Here is a 15,839-nt window from a genome sequence, read left to right on the forward strand (position 1 = left end):
GAGCCAAAAGGTCAGAGCCAAAGAGAACATCAATTCCCACTTAAAGCTGTCCACTCTCCAGAGGAACAATATCTAGAACTGCCCTGAGAGAGTGAGGTGGCAGCAAAACTGTCCACATCCTTACACTAAGGAAGTCAGTCAAGGACTGGGCATTTCTCCACTTGTGCACCTCTCATTTCTCCAGAGGAGTTTATATTATGGGTGGACAAGCCAGAACTGCAGGTAACAGACTCCAAAGTCTGACAGAAGACTGGTTCTAAACAACCTTACAAATGACTAATGCATTGATTGTCACACAGCTGCACTCACCTTTGGCTCCTGACCCAGATCAGCCTTCTGAAAAAGAAAACAAGAGATGGTAAGTGAGCAGCTACAGCACACACTTTCATCCAGCCACTGCTGGACAGGCTTATTCTCAAGAATGCAGGTGGAAGCAGCTTCATGAAACAGCTCCTTAGTGAAAGAGGCTGCAATGCAGTCTGCAGCTCAGGACATCACTACAGCCATCACAACCACCTCCACAGTCCCCTGGCAGGTAAGAAAACCAAACTTTCGATTGCAAGTTCAGCCACGATTTCCTTCTCATCTAAAAGATGACAATCCAGTCAGCAGGCACCAGGGGAGACACAGGGCACAAGAAGGAAAGGCATTTCAGTGCTTCCTGGAAGCTTCCAGGGAAGATGCTTTTGTCCTTTTAGAGCATCTTATTTCCAAGAGCCAGTCTCTGAAAGATATGGGTGGCTTCTATCTTATGAGACTGATGTGTGGAAAGGATAAGTGATTTGTCCATGGTCAGAAAAGCAGCAGGTGAGAGCTGGGGCAAAAGCTTACAGCCTGACTTCCAGTTCCAAACACCGAACAGCAGTAATGCACTGCTTGTACCATCTTTTTGCCTAAGTAATGCAAAGGCAGTTTGAGTGCCACAGACACTCAGGTTTGATTGGTTTTTCATATTCAAAGACACCACAAGCATATCTTCCTGCTGCAAGGTTTTGGTTTGGAAACTCTGTCCATCAACATATTCTGTGCAGTGATTTTAAGTCACTCTGTGCCTGAACCGTTTAACAACTGAGCCACTGAAGCAGAACTGCGTTCTTACAAGAACCGCAGATTACAGTCTTGGGGAACTGTACATGGTCCCCACCAGTGCCAGTGTACAGACACGTAACTGAACGCCCAACCCTCAGAATTTACCCTGTGCACAAACATCCCAAAGATCTGCTAACCTGTGGAGTGGTGAGGGCTTCTTGTTCCTGGGGTGCTCCAACCTTGCCAATCAGAAAGATTCCACCGTTAGCAGAAGCAGCCACACTTCAGAGCCTCAAGCATTGCAATTCAAACCTTACGTGGAAATGCATTTCAACCAGACTACAAAACGCAGCAGGGTATCCCACCCACCACCATGAACTGCACATAGAACTGCCTGCTCTACAGCAGGATTTGTTCCATCTCTTAGTGCATCAGGAAAAAGGATGGAAGTCAGGTAGGACAGGATTTTTCATCGCCTCCCAGCTTCATGTTTAGTGTAACTCCAATATTATTCACAAAAAAAGAACAAGAAGTTCACATAAGCAACTTATTTCTAGACTGGGCTGATGTATGCTTCACCTTCTCCGATCTAACTCCTAATGAGAACAGCCTGGGGTCGAGATCTGCCATCACCTTCTATCTCGACCAACTTGAATGCCTCTGATACCAGATAAGAATTCAGGAAAGAAGAGACCTCTTTAGGCAAAAGGCAAGAGCATTCCTCAGCACATCTTGACAGAAAAGGGCTTCCTGACCTGAGCTCTAAGAGAAAAGCACCAGACAGACCCAGATACAATGCTGAGACACCAAAAACTTGCGCATTTTGGTGCATCGACACAAAGATGTAACTGCAGCAAAAGACAGTGGATGCATACCTGGGATGACATCTCTTTACCAGTGTTGTTACCTAAGCTACCCCAAATCTACCTGTTTCTGTCACAACCACACCTTCATTTTGCTAAGCTGTCCACACCTAGTGTCAGCCAGATGAGTGGTCCAACAATAAGCATGATGCACACACTCACTCAAGAGATTTACACTAGTAAATCCAAACTATTCAATGTCAATCCTGTCACGTTGTGTGCTCACATTTTTGATCAGCACAGGCTTCCTAGGTCACAGCAGATCCCTTCCCTAAACCTACAGTCACAGACAATTCAGACAATTTCTTGCACTTGCTTCCCAGATGATTCTCAAGTTCCTAAAAGCCTCCAGCACTGACTGAACCTAAGGAAAGGAGACTCTTACCACGCGTCTATATTTGTTGACATTCTGCTGCAAGGTAGTAAGTAGGAAGCTGAAGATCTTCTCCATGTTCTGGGTGAGGGTTTGCTGGATATCTCGTCGCCGCTGGGTAGGCAGTGTTTGAAAAGTCACCACATCCTCTGCCAAACGTAGGAGGATGAACATCACCAATTCTGTCTGTGTTTCCTGACGTTGCAAAATGAAACATACTCCATGAGTCCAGCTGAAATATTAAAACCTTTAGAGACCAGCTGAGATGTGGAGAGAGAGCGAGCGAGCTTGCACGGAGATACAAGTCACAGCTTGTGGAAACAGACAGAAGGTCTCTCTCTGCTAAAACCATCTCCTGGAATAACTGAATCTTACAGGGATATTTGAGCCTACCTTGCCCGACCATGAGTTAGGCTTTCTTCGGGATGGTAGAAGACTGAAACCTACACTATGAGCCAGTGGAAGAGAACAGACAGGTATGTTTCATACCCCTTGCTTGGAGAGGGTATCCAGCTCCTTTAGCATATCAGGCCAGTGCTGAGGCCATTCGCGCTTGATCATCTCCACCACAATGCGAGACAGAACATCCTTAATGTGACTTTCCTCCTCTAGAATACTTTGAGTTCCCTGTAAGAGAAAGGGACAGAGTAATACAAGCAGTAAACCCCATGGCATTTACCATTCTGACCCAGGAGGCAAAGTGGCTGAAAATATTCTAGACAACACAAAAGGCGGGGGGGGGGGGGGGACGACCCATCACAAACAAACAGCTCTTGATCCTGGCTACCTTGGAGCGCACTCCCATCCTCCCATACGCCCACAGGTAGTGAATTCTGGGCACCAAAAGGATTTTCCTGAAAGGGAGGTCACTTGGTCACAAGAGCAATCGCATCTATAGAGTAAAAATGACTAAGATAATGACTTTAGCATTCTTGCAAAGGACAAGAGCGTTCACATTTACTGAACATCCTTCTAAGAAAACCAGAAGTAGCTTATGTGTCTCATAAAAGCCTCACAACTTCCTGCCATTTGAGGTAGCAAGCTTATCCTGTACATGAGCTGACTAAGACACAGAGAAATATGGTGGAACACTCAGGGACATACAACAAGAAAGTAATGCAACTCAGAACTGAATTCAGGCCCTCGATGGTAATTAATTAGAGATTTTTTTTTTCCATTTTCCCTCTTTCATTCCCACCTTCCAACTCTAAGTGAAAGAAGCATGCCTCAGAGTATAGCATGGGGGAGAAGGTACTTACGCTGGATATAAGGCCCATGACATTATTCTTCAGATAAACCTTCTCCAGGCGAGGCATGTTGTTCCAGCGGAACCTGTCCAACAGAATAATAATAAAAAAAAGGCACAAAGAACACCAAATCAAAACACTTACAAAGATCTCCGACTTGATTCTCAATGAACTGTCACTTCTTTACCTCAATTAAAGAGAATGAGACTCTACAGCTCAATATTCTGCCAGTGTCCAATCTCTTAATGAAAACATAGAGTTAAAATTACTGCTGGCAAATAGGTATGCATCACTGAGGTCAACAGACATGAGAAGTGGCAGCAAAAGCATCAGGTCTGTCGTCATCAGAGAGAGGAATCTCAGAACTCACAAGGAACTCACATGCAAGGATTCTTGGTTAGCGTGAGACTAACAACCGGGAACGCTGCAGAGACCTACTGATAACTCCCTGTGCCTACTTGCATCTTGCAAAGTTAGTGTCTCTTAGAGCTCTGACTTCACCCACCCAACCCACCTGAAAGCGATTTTCTCCACTCCTTGTTTTACAGAGGAGAAAACAAACACAGAGCATAGCAGTAACCGGCACCTGCAGCAGAACATGCTCTCTGTGTCCTGCAACCCGCTCCTCTGGAGTGGGAGGCACCAACCAGGTGCGCAGCTAAGGCCGGTGGGGGGCTGCGCGGACGCAGGCTGGCACCCCTCCCCAGTGACAGGGGCACGGGCAGCTGGGTGTGCTCCCTTACTTGACCACATGCTCCAGGATCTGCAGGCCGAAGTGCCGGACGATGGCCGTCTGCGTCTTCTCGGCCAGCTTCAGCCCGCAGGGCACGCAGATGGGGCACTTCTCCTTGAACTCCTCGCAGAACTGGGGAGGCAGTGGGCAGACGCCCAGCAGGCAAAACGTGAGAGCAGATGCTCAGGGCTGGTGGGACGGCAGGGGGAAGGGGGGAAAGGGGGGAGACGGGACTCCGGGGAAGGGGAGGGGGGACCCCCGGGGAAGTGGGAGGTCGGGACTCCGGGGAAGGGGAGGGGGGACCCCCGGGGAAGTGGGAGGTCGGGACTCCGGGGAAGGGGGGGGTGGGACGGGACTCCGGGGAAGGGGGGGGCTCCGGGGAAGGGAGGCCGCCCCCGCCCCCCGCGCCCCAGTCGCCTTTCCCAGCCTGCCCGCAGCTCCCGCGCCTCGGCGGCTGCCCAGGCCCACCCCGCCCCCCGAGCCGCCCTCGGCGGCCGCCCTTCCCCTCCCCCCGCCTCCCGGGAGCGGGCCGGAGCGGGGCAGGGTCCCGGCGCCGTGTGGACGGGGCACCCGCGTGGCCGGAGTCCGGTGCCTCCCCTCCCGGGCCGGTACCTTGAGCGCCTCCAGGCGGTAGCGCTGCGTGGAGGCCGGGTCCATAATCACCGTCACCGCCTTCACCAGCTGCTCGCACAGGCTGCTCACCTGCTCGGCGGACATGGCGGCGCGGACCGGCCACCGGCGGACCGCGGATAGCGCGAGGCGGCGGGGGAGGGGACGCGGCGCAGGCGCCGGGCCGGGGCGGCTCTGCGCATGCGCCGCGGGGGTGCGCGGCGTGACAACGCGCATGCGCCGCCCCACCACCCATCCCGGTCCCTGGGTGGCTCCGCCCGCCCCTCGCGAACTACAGCTCCCGGCGCGCCCCGCGCGGGCGCGGCAGCTCCCGTGGGGCAGCGCGGCGGGGGGGCGGAGCGCGGCGGGGCACTCCCCCCCCCCCCCCCCCCCCACCGTTAGCCGGCCGTCGGGGCGGTTGGGCCGTTAGGATGTCGCGCGGGCGGGAGCGCGTGGTGGCCCTGGTGGACATGGACTGCTTCTTCATGCAGGTGGAGCAGCGCCTTGACCCGCAGCTGCGCGGCCGCCCCTGCGCCGTGGTGCAGTACAACAAGTGGCAGGGCGGCGGGTAGGTGGCGGTGGCGGCGGCGGCGGCGCGGCCGGCCCGGCGGCGGCGGCGGCCCCCCGTCACCTCCCTCACCGCCGGTGTCTTGCAGGATCATCGCCGTGAGCTACGAGGCGCGCGCCTTCGGCGTGGCCCGCGGCATGTGGGCGACGGAGGCGCGGGCGCTGTGCCCTGAGCTGGCGCTGGCGCGGGTGCCCGAGGCGCGGGGCAAGGCGGACCTCACCCGGTGAGCGGGGCCGGCGGGCGAGCGGGCCGGGCCGGGGGCAGGGCCCGGCGGCGCCGGGGCCGTTCCTGAGACGGTGCCCGGCGGTTGGCAGGTACCGGGAGGCCAGCGCGGAGGTGATGGAGGTGCTGTCGCGCTTCGCCACCATCGAGCGGGCCAGCATCGACGAGGCGTACCTGGACCTGACGGGCTGCGCACGGGAGCGGCTGCGGGCGCTGCGGGGGCAGCCTCTGGGCGCCGCGCTGCTGCCCACCACCTTCGTGCAGGGGCTGCCGGCCGGCCCCGACCATGGCCCCAGCGGGAAGGGTACGCACCACACTGCACCGCCCATCCAAAAACTGCCGTGGTGCTTTGTGTGCCCGCGGCAGGGCTTGGCACCTGTTTCGAGACGCTTGGCAGCATCGAACGCCCAGCTGCTTCCCCTTCTGCTGCCTGCGCTGTCCCTCCTTATCCATCCCTCTGCTGCTTCCTCACTAATGCTCTTTGTAGACCTGCATGGGCAGGAGGGGGTTGCTTGATCTCTTCCAAAAAAAGAATGCGGTAAATGGGATCTTTATTTTCCCAAGTGCCTCAGTTTAAAGGTGCCTGCTTCTCGTCATTGCTGTTGGGGCTGAATTACAGAAGCATGCAGCTGTTCACTGGGGCTTGCTAATGCTACTGGTTGCTCTGCTGCACTCAGCAAGAAATGCTCATGCTGATCCTCTTTGTGTCCCTTTGCTAGAGGAGCTGCGGGAGTGTGGTGTGCACGAGTGGCTGGCATCACTGTCTTTCAGTGATCCCGATTGTCCAGACCTGCAGCTGACCATGGGAGCAGTAATTGTGGAGGAAATGAGGGCAGCTGTAGAAGCAGCCACCGGATTCAGGTGTTCAGCTGGGATTTCACACAACAAGGTATGAGTTTAACGCATCAGCCCGTCTTCTGAGAACAGAGTCAGAACATGCTGTAGCAGTGTCGCGCTCTTCTAAACCTCTGTATGATAGAGGATGGGGTGTGCAGCTATGTCAGAGAACACATTCAGGGAAATCGGGACACGTGGGAAGAGGTTTAAATGTTTTTTCCCAGAGGTAGGAGCTGTTTAGTCAGAGCTGAATTAATTTACTGGCTCAGTTCCTGGTATGTCTTAACCAGTTAGTTCATTATGAAGAAACAGCTTTCAAACACCCCAGGAGAGTTTTCTTTAGAAACAACAGAGCTTAAAGTGGGTGTCCTCCTCCCTGAGGTTTGGGAGACAGTGGCTGTAGCTGTGGAATGGTCTTCACTGACACAAATCCCCAGTTACTTGGAAGAAGAATACCAGTTCAGTGGCACTGAGGTGCATCAGTTTGTTTCTCCTCTGTCTGGTCAATCAGTCTCCAGCACCTGCCAGCCCTGCTATGGGTGATGCTCAGCCAGCTGCTGAGAGCAGCCTCAGGAGCACTTCGTGCATGACAGCAGCTGCAGAAACAAACTGACTTTGATGCTGCAGCTCTAGAGGTTTCCTGCTTGGCAATATGCAGGGTGGTTTACTGAGAGCACCTAACGCTTGTTTCAGCCTTTCCAAAAAAGGCTTTTACAGACAGTTAAGATTTAAAAGATGCAGGCTGTGGCCAAAATAAGAAAAAGATAAAGACTAAATGGATGCTTTGAAACTTCAGAGAGATGAAGTTCATCTGAGGATGCTGCAGAACCAATTTGAAGTATTACCAGCCATTTGTGCATACTGGAGCTAGTTTTGCACAGGCTTACCTTAAAACTAGAGAGGACTGTGATGCAGAGATTGGCTGGCTTAGGAGGAGTGCTGATGTAGAAACTTTTACTGGAAAGGATGTTCAACTTGTCTTTTTGCTGTAAAGGGAGGTGAGAGGAACAGAGACTGTTCCTGCCAGGCAGGCCACTGTCTTCACTGTATAAGTAGTTCCGGAATAGCATCTGACAGGGCCAGGAGCTGGAAGTGGCAGTATGTTGTGAGAGGCAGCAAGTTGCAGTTCCCAGCCATTAGTGGTTCAAAGTTGGTGGAAACTGCTACTTCTGACAGACAAAGTATTACAGTAAGGTGACCAGCAGCATCTCCCAGCTTCCATCAAGTTTCTACACCAGCATTCTTAACTTTTTCTAAATGGGGTAAGGAAATTATGATGTACTGTACTATCCCTGAATGACTGTACAGGTATACTACCTATACCAGTGAGCACGGTGCAGAGATCACCAAGTCAAAAGCCTGCATGTGGCTGTGCAGAACAACATGCTACACTGCTTCCACAGCCAGCTTATTTCTGTACGTACAAGCCTTTTTAGCAAAGACTGGAGCAAGCACGAGGTGCTCTCAGTAAACCACCCTGCATATTGCCAAGCAGGAAACCTCTAGAGCTGCAGCATCAAAGTCAGTTTGTTTCTGCAGCTGCTGTCATGCACGAAGTGCTCCTGAGGCTGCTCTCAGCAGCTGGCTGAGCATCACCCATAGCAGGGCTGGCAGGTGCTGGAGACTGATTGACCAGACAGAGGAGAAACAAACTGATGCACCTCAGTGCCACTGAACTGGTATTCTTCTTCCAAGTAACTGGGGATTTGTGTCAGTGAAGACCATTCCACAGCTACAGCCACTGTCTCCCAAACCTCAGGGAGGAGGACACCCACTTTAAGCTCTGTTGTTTCTAAAGAAAACTCTCCTGGGGTGTTTGAAAGCTGTTTCTTCATAGTGAGCTAATTGGTTAGGGTACATTAGGGACTGAGCTGGTATGCTGGACCAAATCATTGAATGAGCTATTTGGAAGCCACCTCAAGGATAACAGCAGGATTTTGTCAGGAACCACTTGTGCCACACTCATTTGTGTCCCTTCTTTGACAGCATCAGTGGCCTATTGTATAAGGGGCAACTACAGATGTAAGGTGTTGACCCTAAGATTTCTGATGCATCTCTACCTGGATCTCGTAAGCTGAACATGTCAGCCTGGAAAAACACAACATGAATGAGGTTACCAAAAGGTTCATGCATCTAGCTGGAAAAAGAAATTGTATTTCATAAAAACCTTTGTCCAGTGACTTGCAGTCAAGATGAGATGCTTTAAAGTTGGATCCTGAAGGGATCTCTCTGAGGACCAATAAGGGTACTTTCAGTGAAGACTAATGAGAGCAGGGACAGTTGTAGGAGTTGCAGATGAGGCTAAGCACAGGTGGGGCTGAGGGCCTGGCTGTAAGTTTTAGAAGAGGGAATTAGAGCTATAAATTCTGACCTTGGAAAGGTCCAGAAGCAGTCTGAAATTATCAAGCAGCACTTCCTGTGGTCCTCACTGATGGTTTGAGTGGCCTAAATGAAGAAAGAAATCAAGTACATAAACTAGGAGGCCTTTGGCTAATTTGCAGTAAATCAGGAAGTAGCCTGGAGTTATGGTGGACAATCAGCAGGATCAGTCAGTTATATGAATACTGTTGTGGAAATGGTGAATCCTGTTTCAGCTTGTGCTACTTTAGAGAAGTGCTTCAGAAAAAGTAAATTATTCTGCCCTGTGAAGTCCCAGTGAGACACTTTACTCAGGAATAATGTGGGTAAACTTAGAAGAGTCTCCAGTGAAACAAGAACAATAATAATCAGACATCTGGAAAATGACTGGATATGAAAAGTTGAAGGAAATGGATCTATTTTGTCTAGAAAAGAGTGAGAATGTATGTAAGGCTGTGAAAGAGGCTGTTAATACGGATTATAGCTTAATATGCTTAATTTGCTTAGTTATAAGATGGGGTAATAAAGCTGTGAAAGAGGAAATTATTAGATTTACTTAAAATCAGCTGTATCTATTTCAGGCTGGTCTGGGTATTCTTAATTCTGTGTTAGACTATGGTGGGAGGGGAAGCTGTGTAGTAAATAGGCTAGAGAACATTCGTTGCAGGCCAGCATTTTTGTATTTTGCAGCTTTCCTTCTGTAGCACTGTGCTGCTGTGGACCTTGCGGAGCGAAGGTTAAAATAGTCACATCATGAAAAAGCAAGACAGAAACAGAAGATGAAGGAGAACAGGCTCAGAGAGAGAGAGAGAGAGAGAAATATCCTGGGGAGGATAGCGGGGATGCTCTGGAAGCTCTAGCATGTTCACCTGATGAAAACTAAGACAGCCAGACCATGTGATAGACCCCAAACTGTATGGAGCAGGAGTCTGACCTTTTGCAGAGCTATACACGTGGAAGCAGCAGTGCTAGTCTCTGGGAGCAAACAACGGTGCAACCTGTATGTCCTCCATAACAGCTATTCCAAAGGCAGCTCTTAGCTAGAGGTGATACAGTACAAGCCATTAGGCAGTCTTTCACAATAGTCAATGCAGAATTTGTAATAACAGGCTTTCCACCCTCTTGTGTGTTACAGGCACTGGCAAAACTGGCCTGTGGGTTGAACAAGCCCAACCGCCAGACACTAGTATCTTCACAATCTGTCCCACAGCTCTTCAGCCAGATGCCTGTTGGCAACATGTAAGTGCTGGGGAGCAGCCTGCTTTTGGGCAGCCTGGGGCTCAGGCTCAGCTGCTCAATGGCAAGAGTGTGTGGTAGAAGTGCTGGCACTGTGCTTCCACAGTCTACACTTTCATTGGGAAGAGAGCCCTGCTTATCTTCACTGCTTCAGTACTTGCTCCTGTTGGTTTTGTCATCACTGGTTGTATGAGCAGAGCCAGAGTGACTAGAGGGTATGAAACTGTACCTGGCCACCTCAACAGACAGTAATTTGATGTTAATAGGTAACAGCCAGCAAAGGGTTTTCAGCATTCACTGTAATCGTTCATCAATGCTTGTAAGAAACAGAGAGGGAGTCCTGCTAGAAATCCTGCACAGCTATGAGTGACAGTTCAGGAAGAGCAAGCTTGGGAGCTGCAGATCTGCCAGTGAAGGTGCATACTCAGAGAACCCACCAGCATCTTGTGGGCAGCCTTTCCCTGGGTAGAGCTGTGCTCAAGATGCCTGCTGAGATGTATGGGTGTCTGCCAGCAGTAACCATTAGCAAGCAGACCACGGCTGTGCCCCAGTATGAGGGACAGAGAGCCAAACTCCCAGAGAGCAGGAATGGTTTAGTTTTGAACATCTGCAATTCACACGAGTGCTGTTCCTTGGTGGAGAAGAGTTAACAGCTCTGGTACTCCAGGGCGAGCCCTGGTTCAGCTCTCCAGACCTGCAAACTGCTCTCTGCCTTCAGCGTATCACTGGTGGAGAAGGGTGCGTGTGTCAGAAGGAAGGGGAAGCCCGTAGGAAGGAAGCAGGGAGTGTGTGAAGCATTCTCCAGGGCACAGTTTGGGAGCACATGTTAGAGATGGAGCTGAGGGAGAGGCACTGGAATGGGGTGAGCTCTGAGCTCTTCGCACTTCAGCTCTTGTACGTCCTTCTATCACAAATGGGAGACCTGTTATGCACTAAGTGTTCCCTTTTGTCCTAGAGTCTATTAGACCAGACTACTTCCTTGCTTGGCCTGCTTCTAGCTGCTCTGGATCAGGGCAGCTGGCTGCTGAAGACTTGGCATAACCTTCATGCAATGCCTCATTTGTATTCCCTCTCTTCCCTGCAGCCGAAACCTGGGGGGGAAGCTGGGTGCAGCCATCACAGACATCCTCGGAGTGGAGTACATTGGGCAGCTGACACGGTTCAGTGAGACGGAGCTCCAGACTCACTTTGGAGACAAGACAGGGTAATGGTGCACCACTTACCACAATTTGGCTCTTGGCAGGAGCCAAGTCTTCCTTTTGGCGGTGGGTTGTTCTGCTGTGATTGGGAAGGTTGAAAGGTTTTGCTGCCAGCCAGCTCCTCTGCCTTGCTCTGCAGTGTGTCTAAGGATGGGACCAAGCTGTACAGGGGCTCATAGCAGGCTGGGAGGCAGGTGAGCCTGACGGTCTCGTTACACAGAAAATTATAAGGCTGGACTGGAGCCTGAAACACCCCTTTTGAGCCCAGAACAATGTCTGGGAAGCCATGTGGACTGGTGAACTGCTGTCGCCTCAGGAAAGGAGGCAGAGGAGCTGAACTGATGGGTAGTCAAGGCCTGAAGGGAACCTGCCTACTCAGCTGTGTCAGCGATTGCAGAGTCAGGAGTGAGAAGCAGAGCCATGGCTTGTGCAGAGCTGAAAACAGGATGCTTTGCTGTCCAGCCATGCACATGTGCCTGTCTGTGGGCAAGGACAGAAACAGCTTATCAATCCTGACTGACATCGGTGCAGGGGCTGAATCCCACAGCACCTGTTGTGAAGCCCTAGGGCTGTCACATCTGACTGATCTGAGGACAGAAAGTAATTATCCACTGGCACATGCAGAACCACTGCAGTGGGTGTCCCTGGGCCCCAGGTTCACCGGTGTCTCTAGGAGCTGTCTAGCTGCCTTCACTTGCTGTTTCCTCTGTGGCTTTCAGGTCCTGGCTCTATGACCTGTGCAGAGGAATTGAAGATGAACCTGTCAAAAACCGGTACTTAACCCAGTCCATTGGCTGCAGCAAGAACTTCCCTGGAAAGACAGCCCTGGCCACACAGAAAGAGGTAGGAGAGGCTGGTGTCTGGCCTTTGGATTGGAGGAGATGAGGATGCTCAAAGCTGAGACTAGCTTGCAAAAGCTGCTGCTTTTCTGTGTCACAGCACCCTGAAATTCAGCCTGGGGGCTGGGTGGGAGGGGGTGGTTTAGGCCCCAGGAGCTAGGGAAATCCTGTGTAGATAGAAGTGCAGTGACAAAGTGCTGCACAAAGAGGTCCAACCTTGTCCTATTTTGGATGAGCAAAATGGGCCTGTGCTCTTCACAGTGCCAGGCTTCAAGGGCCTGGTTGCTAGAAAGAAGGCAACTAGCCCAAAGAGAGAGCGAGGCTGCACCTTCCCTGTTGGCTGGAGGGGGTTCCACGGAGCTGTAAGAGATGCAAAGAGGGATCCAGGGTAGAGGACCCAGTTTCCCTTAGGCGACGGCTGGTAACAATGCAGCATGACCTCGCCGGTGCTGTCTACGATAGTTTGCCTCTAGGGTTGAGTCCTCACTCGGGCTGATTTCTTCAGGAACACTCCTGATAATGGGCCTTGTGGCAGTCTGTGTCCGTTTCAGTCTGACTGCCGCTGCAGCGTTCCTCGGTGTCTGCAGCGCTGCTCTGGGCTGGCGGCAGTGCTCTGAGCACAGCCCCAAGCCTGTTTGTTACCCCCATGTGTTTTGTGCAGGTGCAACACTGGATCCTGCAGTTGTCCTTGGAGCTGGAGTCCAGACTGATCAAGGACAGGAGCCAGGTAAGGAGAGGGGCATGGAGGGCTTGTTTTCCCTGCTGTGTGCAAGGGGGCCAGGCCTTCAGGAAGCCATGCAGCACATTTGCACTGTGAGATGTTTGCAGGAGGCTGCAGGTGGGGTGTGTGTTGGGGCAGGAAATCTGCCTGCCCTCAGACATGCAGCTATGTGTGACGTGCCCTGACCAAAGAGGTGAGCAAGAGGCCAGCGAGGAAGGATGGCTTTGTCCTGGAACGCTGCAGCTAAGGATGTTCCTTGTCCCCTGCTTTAGGATGCAGGGACCTGAAAGCTGCTGCATGCTTATCCTGCCACACTGCTCCTCCATTGCAGATGCAAGCCCTCTGCTGATGCAGCCTTGCAGGCTTTCAGAAGTCAGTTCTGTTTAAACCCACAGATGTTAGACTGCAGGCCAGGGAGAGATTAATCTGCTAGCTTCATTGTTGCAGGGAGGCTGAGAAAAGGTGTACAGCTGACTTTGAAGAAGAACAAGGACTAAATGCTTCCCATCCTGTGTGCTGCAGCTGTATGAGCATTTGCTGTCCTGTATCTTGCCTCTTGGAGATCAGGCCTGGCAGGACAAGCTGCCATCTGTCGAATAGCTTTGAGAGGTGGCAGCTGATAGCACAGGGCTCCAGGCAGCGAGACTGTCTCCTCAGCCTTCCCTGCTCTACCCTGTAGATGTTGCTTGTAACACGGTCATGTCCTCTCTCTCTGCAGAACAACCGAGTGGCCAAGCAGCTGATGGTGGTTATCCGCATGCAGGGAGACATCCGACTGTCACGCTGTTGTGCTCTGTCCCGCTATGATGCCCAGAAGATGAGCAGCGATGCCTTTGCCATCATCCAAAACTGTAACATGGCTGGGGCTCACCAGGCGGCCTGGTGAGAGCAGGAAGAAGTGGCTCATGTCCCTGTCAGGGGTTGCTCTGCTGCTGGGGTGCAGGATGAGGCAGGACCTGATAGATGGGAACGAGAGAGTTATGCTGACTGGCTGGAATGGGAATCCCCAGTGCACACACAGCAGAGCACAGTGCTTGTTTGCTCTGCTTGTTTGCGGTAGCTGTGAGAGCCTAGCTCCTTCCTAGCCCCACATCTGGCCAGACACTGCTACCTTGTGTACTTGGAGCTGCAGCTGCTGGCATGGGAGTCTCCAGCTGGGGAGCTAGAGTGAGGCAGTCCCTGCTTTCCTCGGGCTGAGAGGGTGCAGTCTCTTAGGCTCCGACAAGCTTGCTGCTCCCTTAAAACCCTCTTGTCCTGACTGGAAGTCTCACAGCTGCTCCAGCCTGTGGTAGACTGAAAGTCCAGGCTGGCAGCCAGCATGCACAAGGCCTGGGGCCCAGCTGTCCTGCTGCAGTGCTTGTTCCTTTGGGAAATGCTGCTCTGCTCCACTCTTGGGAATACCAAGGCTTTCTGTGCTGCCCAACCCAGCATACTGTATCTGTGAGGGAGGACAGACTCTGTTCTGGAGACAGCAATACTAGCATTTTGTTAGAGGAAGCATCTCTTTCCCACCCCTTGCCAGATACCCGGACTAAGCTCTTTTGCAGCCCCCCCACCCCAGGGGTCTCCTGCCTGTGATCTTTTTTTTATGCTGCTTGAAGTCTCACCTCAAAAGACTTCTTGCTTCCCAGGCTGGTGTCTGAGCTGACGTTGATTTGTCCTTTGCAGGTCTCCACCGCTCATATCGGTGCTTCTCTCCGCAAGCAGGTTCTCACAGGCTCCTACACTCCTCTCTGCAGGCATTGCCACCTTTCTGACCAGTGATACCCAGTCTGATGGCACTGCCACCGCCAGTGCAAAGACCACATCTGCTAGGAGCCCAAGGGTCAAGTTCTTCAGGAGCCCAAGCAAAGAACATAGACAGAAGCCGGCTAACGCTATTGAGTCATTCTTCCAAAAGGCAGTAGAAAGGCAGCAAGCACAGTTGCCCAGCCCGCCAGCTACTACCAGCACAGAGTCACCTGTGCCCAGCTCACCTGGACTCCAGCTCACTTCTGTGCAGTGCGACCTGGAGTCCCCTGTGAAGCACAGTCCCAGAGAGGGGAGCTCTGCCTCTCCTTACAAGAGGCTTTCCTGTGAAGAATCACTGTCCGATGTTACACAAACGCCCTCAACCCCCCCAGGCTCCAAAATCCTTTTGAAATTAGAGCAAGCTACAGAGGGGAATGAGCAGAATTTGCCACCTTCTCCTGAGCTTGCCCTGTTCCCTCATGCCTCGCCAGGGGACCAGCAGCAGTGTGAGAAGTGTGGCCAACACGTGCTGGCATGGGAGCTCCCAGAGCACATGGACTACCACTTTGCTGTGGAGCTGCAAAGCTCCTTCCTGGAGCCTAGCTTCCCGCCGGCTCCAGCAGCAGCTCTTAGCCCTAGAGCTGCAGCTTCCAGGTCTCCTGCCAAGACCAAGAGCAAGCCCAAGACTGAAGCAGGCTCTAGTGCAAAACGACCTAGAGAAAGTGTGACAAGAACTTTAGATTTTTTCTTTAAACGCTTATCTCCTTAACTCCCAGCCACGCTGGGATTTTTAGGTAATCAGTGTTTTTTAAATACAGTTGAACGTTTTTATACTGGCTGTCAGGTTTTAGTGCAGAAAAGTGTAATAAATTATCTCTACCCCAAATCTGAGAGGAACTGGAACTCATGAATAGTGTGTGGTGCTGGCTGTACTCCAGCTTTGCAATTGATTGGTTAGTCTGGTGGCAGCTCGCTTGATGGTGGCACCCCTGCTTGATGCAACCAGAAGCTGCATCATACTTTCATCCACACCTCCTGTTGTGGGTATTTCCCATAACTTCACTGCTCCATTAGTAAACCTATTCCTACAGCTCTTTCCTGAGGTGGGAATGGCATCTCCCCACACTGTAAAAGTGTGATAACAAGCACAGAGACAGTGACTTATCCCAGGAAGCCTCCAGCCAAGTCTAGTCTCAAACCCTTATCCATTTGATCCATCTGAAGCCTCCACCTTATGATTGTTCTGTGGCTGTACTTGGGGGCCTTACCCTTAC

At 52.0% G+C, this 15,839-nt stretch overlaps 2 protein-coding genes across 6 annotated transcripts in view; one reads left to right on the forward strand and one right to left on the reverse strand.

Annotated features, from left to right (window-relative positions):
• XPO5 (exportin 5) overlaps positions 1-5,061 on the reverse strand; it is a 31,157-nt gene extending 26,096 nt beyond the window's left edge. For 2 of the 4 annotated variants that reach the window (XM_064509494.1, XM_064509493.1), the window contains exons 1-7: positions 4,858-5,061; positions 4,256-4,377; positions 3,525-3,597; positions 2,755-2,892; positions 2,278-2,460; positions 1,227-1,268; positions 310-336 (exon numbers count right to left, since the gene is read on the reverse strand). In XM_064509494.1, the coding sequence (XP_064365564.1) occupies positions 310-336; positions 1,227-1,268; positions 2,278-2,460; positions 2,755-2,892; positions 3,525-3,597; positions 4,256-4,377; positions 4,858-4,962 (690 nt within the window). In that variant the 5' untranslated portion in view covers positions 4,963-5,061. The remainder of the gene's footprint in view (positions 1-309; positions 337-1,226; positions 1,269-2,277; positions 2,461-2,754; positions 2,893-3,524; positions 3,598-4,255; positions 4,378-4,857) is intronic. The other 2 variants (XM_064509495.1, XM_064509496.1) reach the window with 2 other exon arrangements.
• A 178-nt stretch (positions 5,062-5,239) lies between these two features.
• Positions 5,240-15,451, forward strand: POLH (DNA polymerase eta). 2 transcript variants are annotated; one of them, XM_064509501.1, is made up of 10 exons: positions 5,240-5,422; positions 5,511-5,645; positions 5,737-5,948; positions 6,364-6,533; positions 9,975-10,078; positions 11,160-11,279; positions 11,994-12,117; positions 12,775-12,840; positions 13,553-13,716; positions 14,503-15,451. In XM_064509501.1, the coding sequence occupies exons 1-10, from the start codon at positions 5,286-5,288 to the stop codon at positions 15,332-15,334; spliced, it is 2,064 nt and encodes a 687-aa protein (XP_064365571.1). In that variant the 5' UTR covers positions 5,240-5,285; the 3' UTR covers positions 15,335-15,451. The 2 variants fall into 2 exon arrangements, with proteins under 2 accessions (XP_064365571.1, XP_064365572.1); XM_064509502.1 differs by having other exon boundaries at positions 14,574-14,744.
• The last annotated feature ends 388 nt before the right edge of the window (positions 15,452-15,839 follow it).

Source organism: Dromaius novaehollandiae, chromosome 3 (assembly GCF_036370855.1).
Source record: "Dromaius novaehollandiae isolate bDroNov1 chromosome 3, bDroNov1.hap1, whole genome shotgun sequence".
Classification (NCBI taxonomy): Eukaryota; Metazoa; Chordata; class Aves; order Casuariiformes; family Dromaiidae; genus Dromaius; species Dromaius novaehollandiae.

Coding starts and splice junctions, on each gene's coding strand:
- POLH (XM_064509501.1), top strand. CDS start 5,286: ATGTCGCGCGGGCGGGAGCGCGTGGTGGCCCTGGTGGACATGGACTGC. Junction 10,079..11,159: donor CAGATGCCTGTTGGCAACAT/GTAAGTGCTGGG, acceptor TCTTCCCTGCAG/CCGAAACCTGGGGGGGAAGC. Junction 12,118..12,774: donor CCCTGGCCACACAGAAAGAG/GTAGGAGAGGCT, acceptor TGTTTTGTGCAG/GTGCAACACTGGATCCTGCA.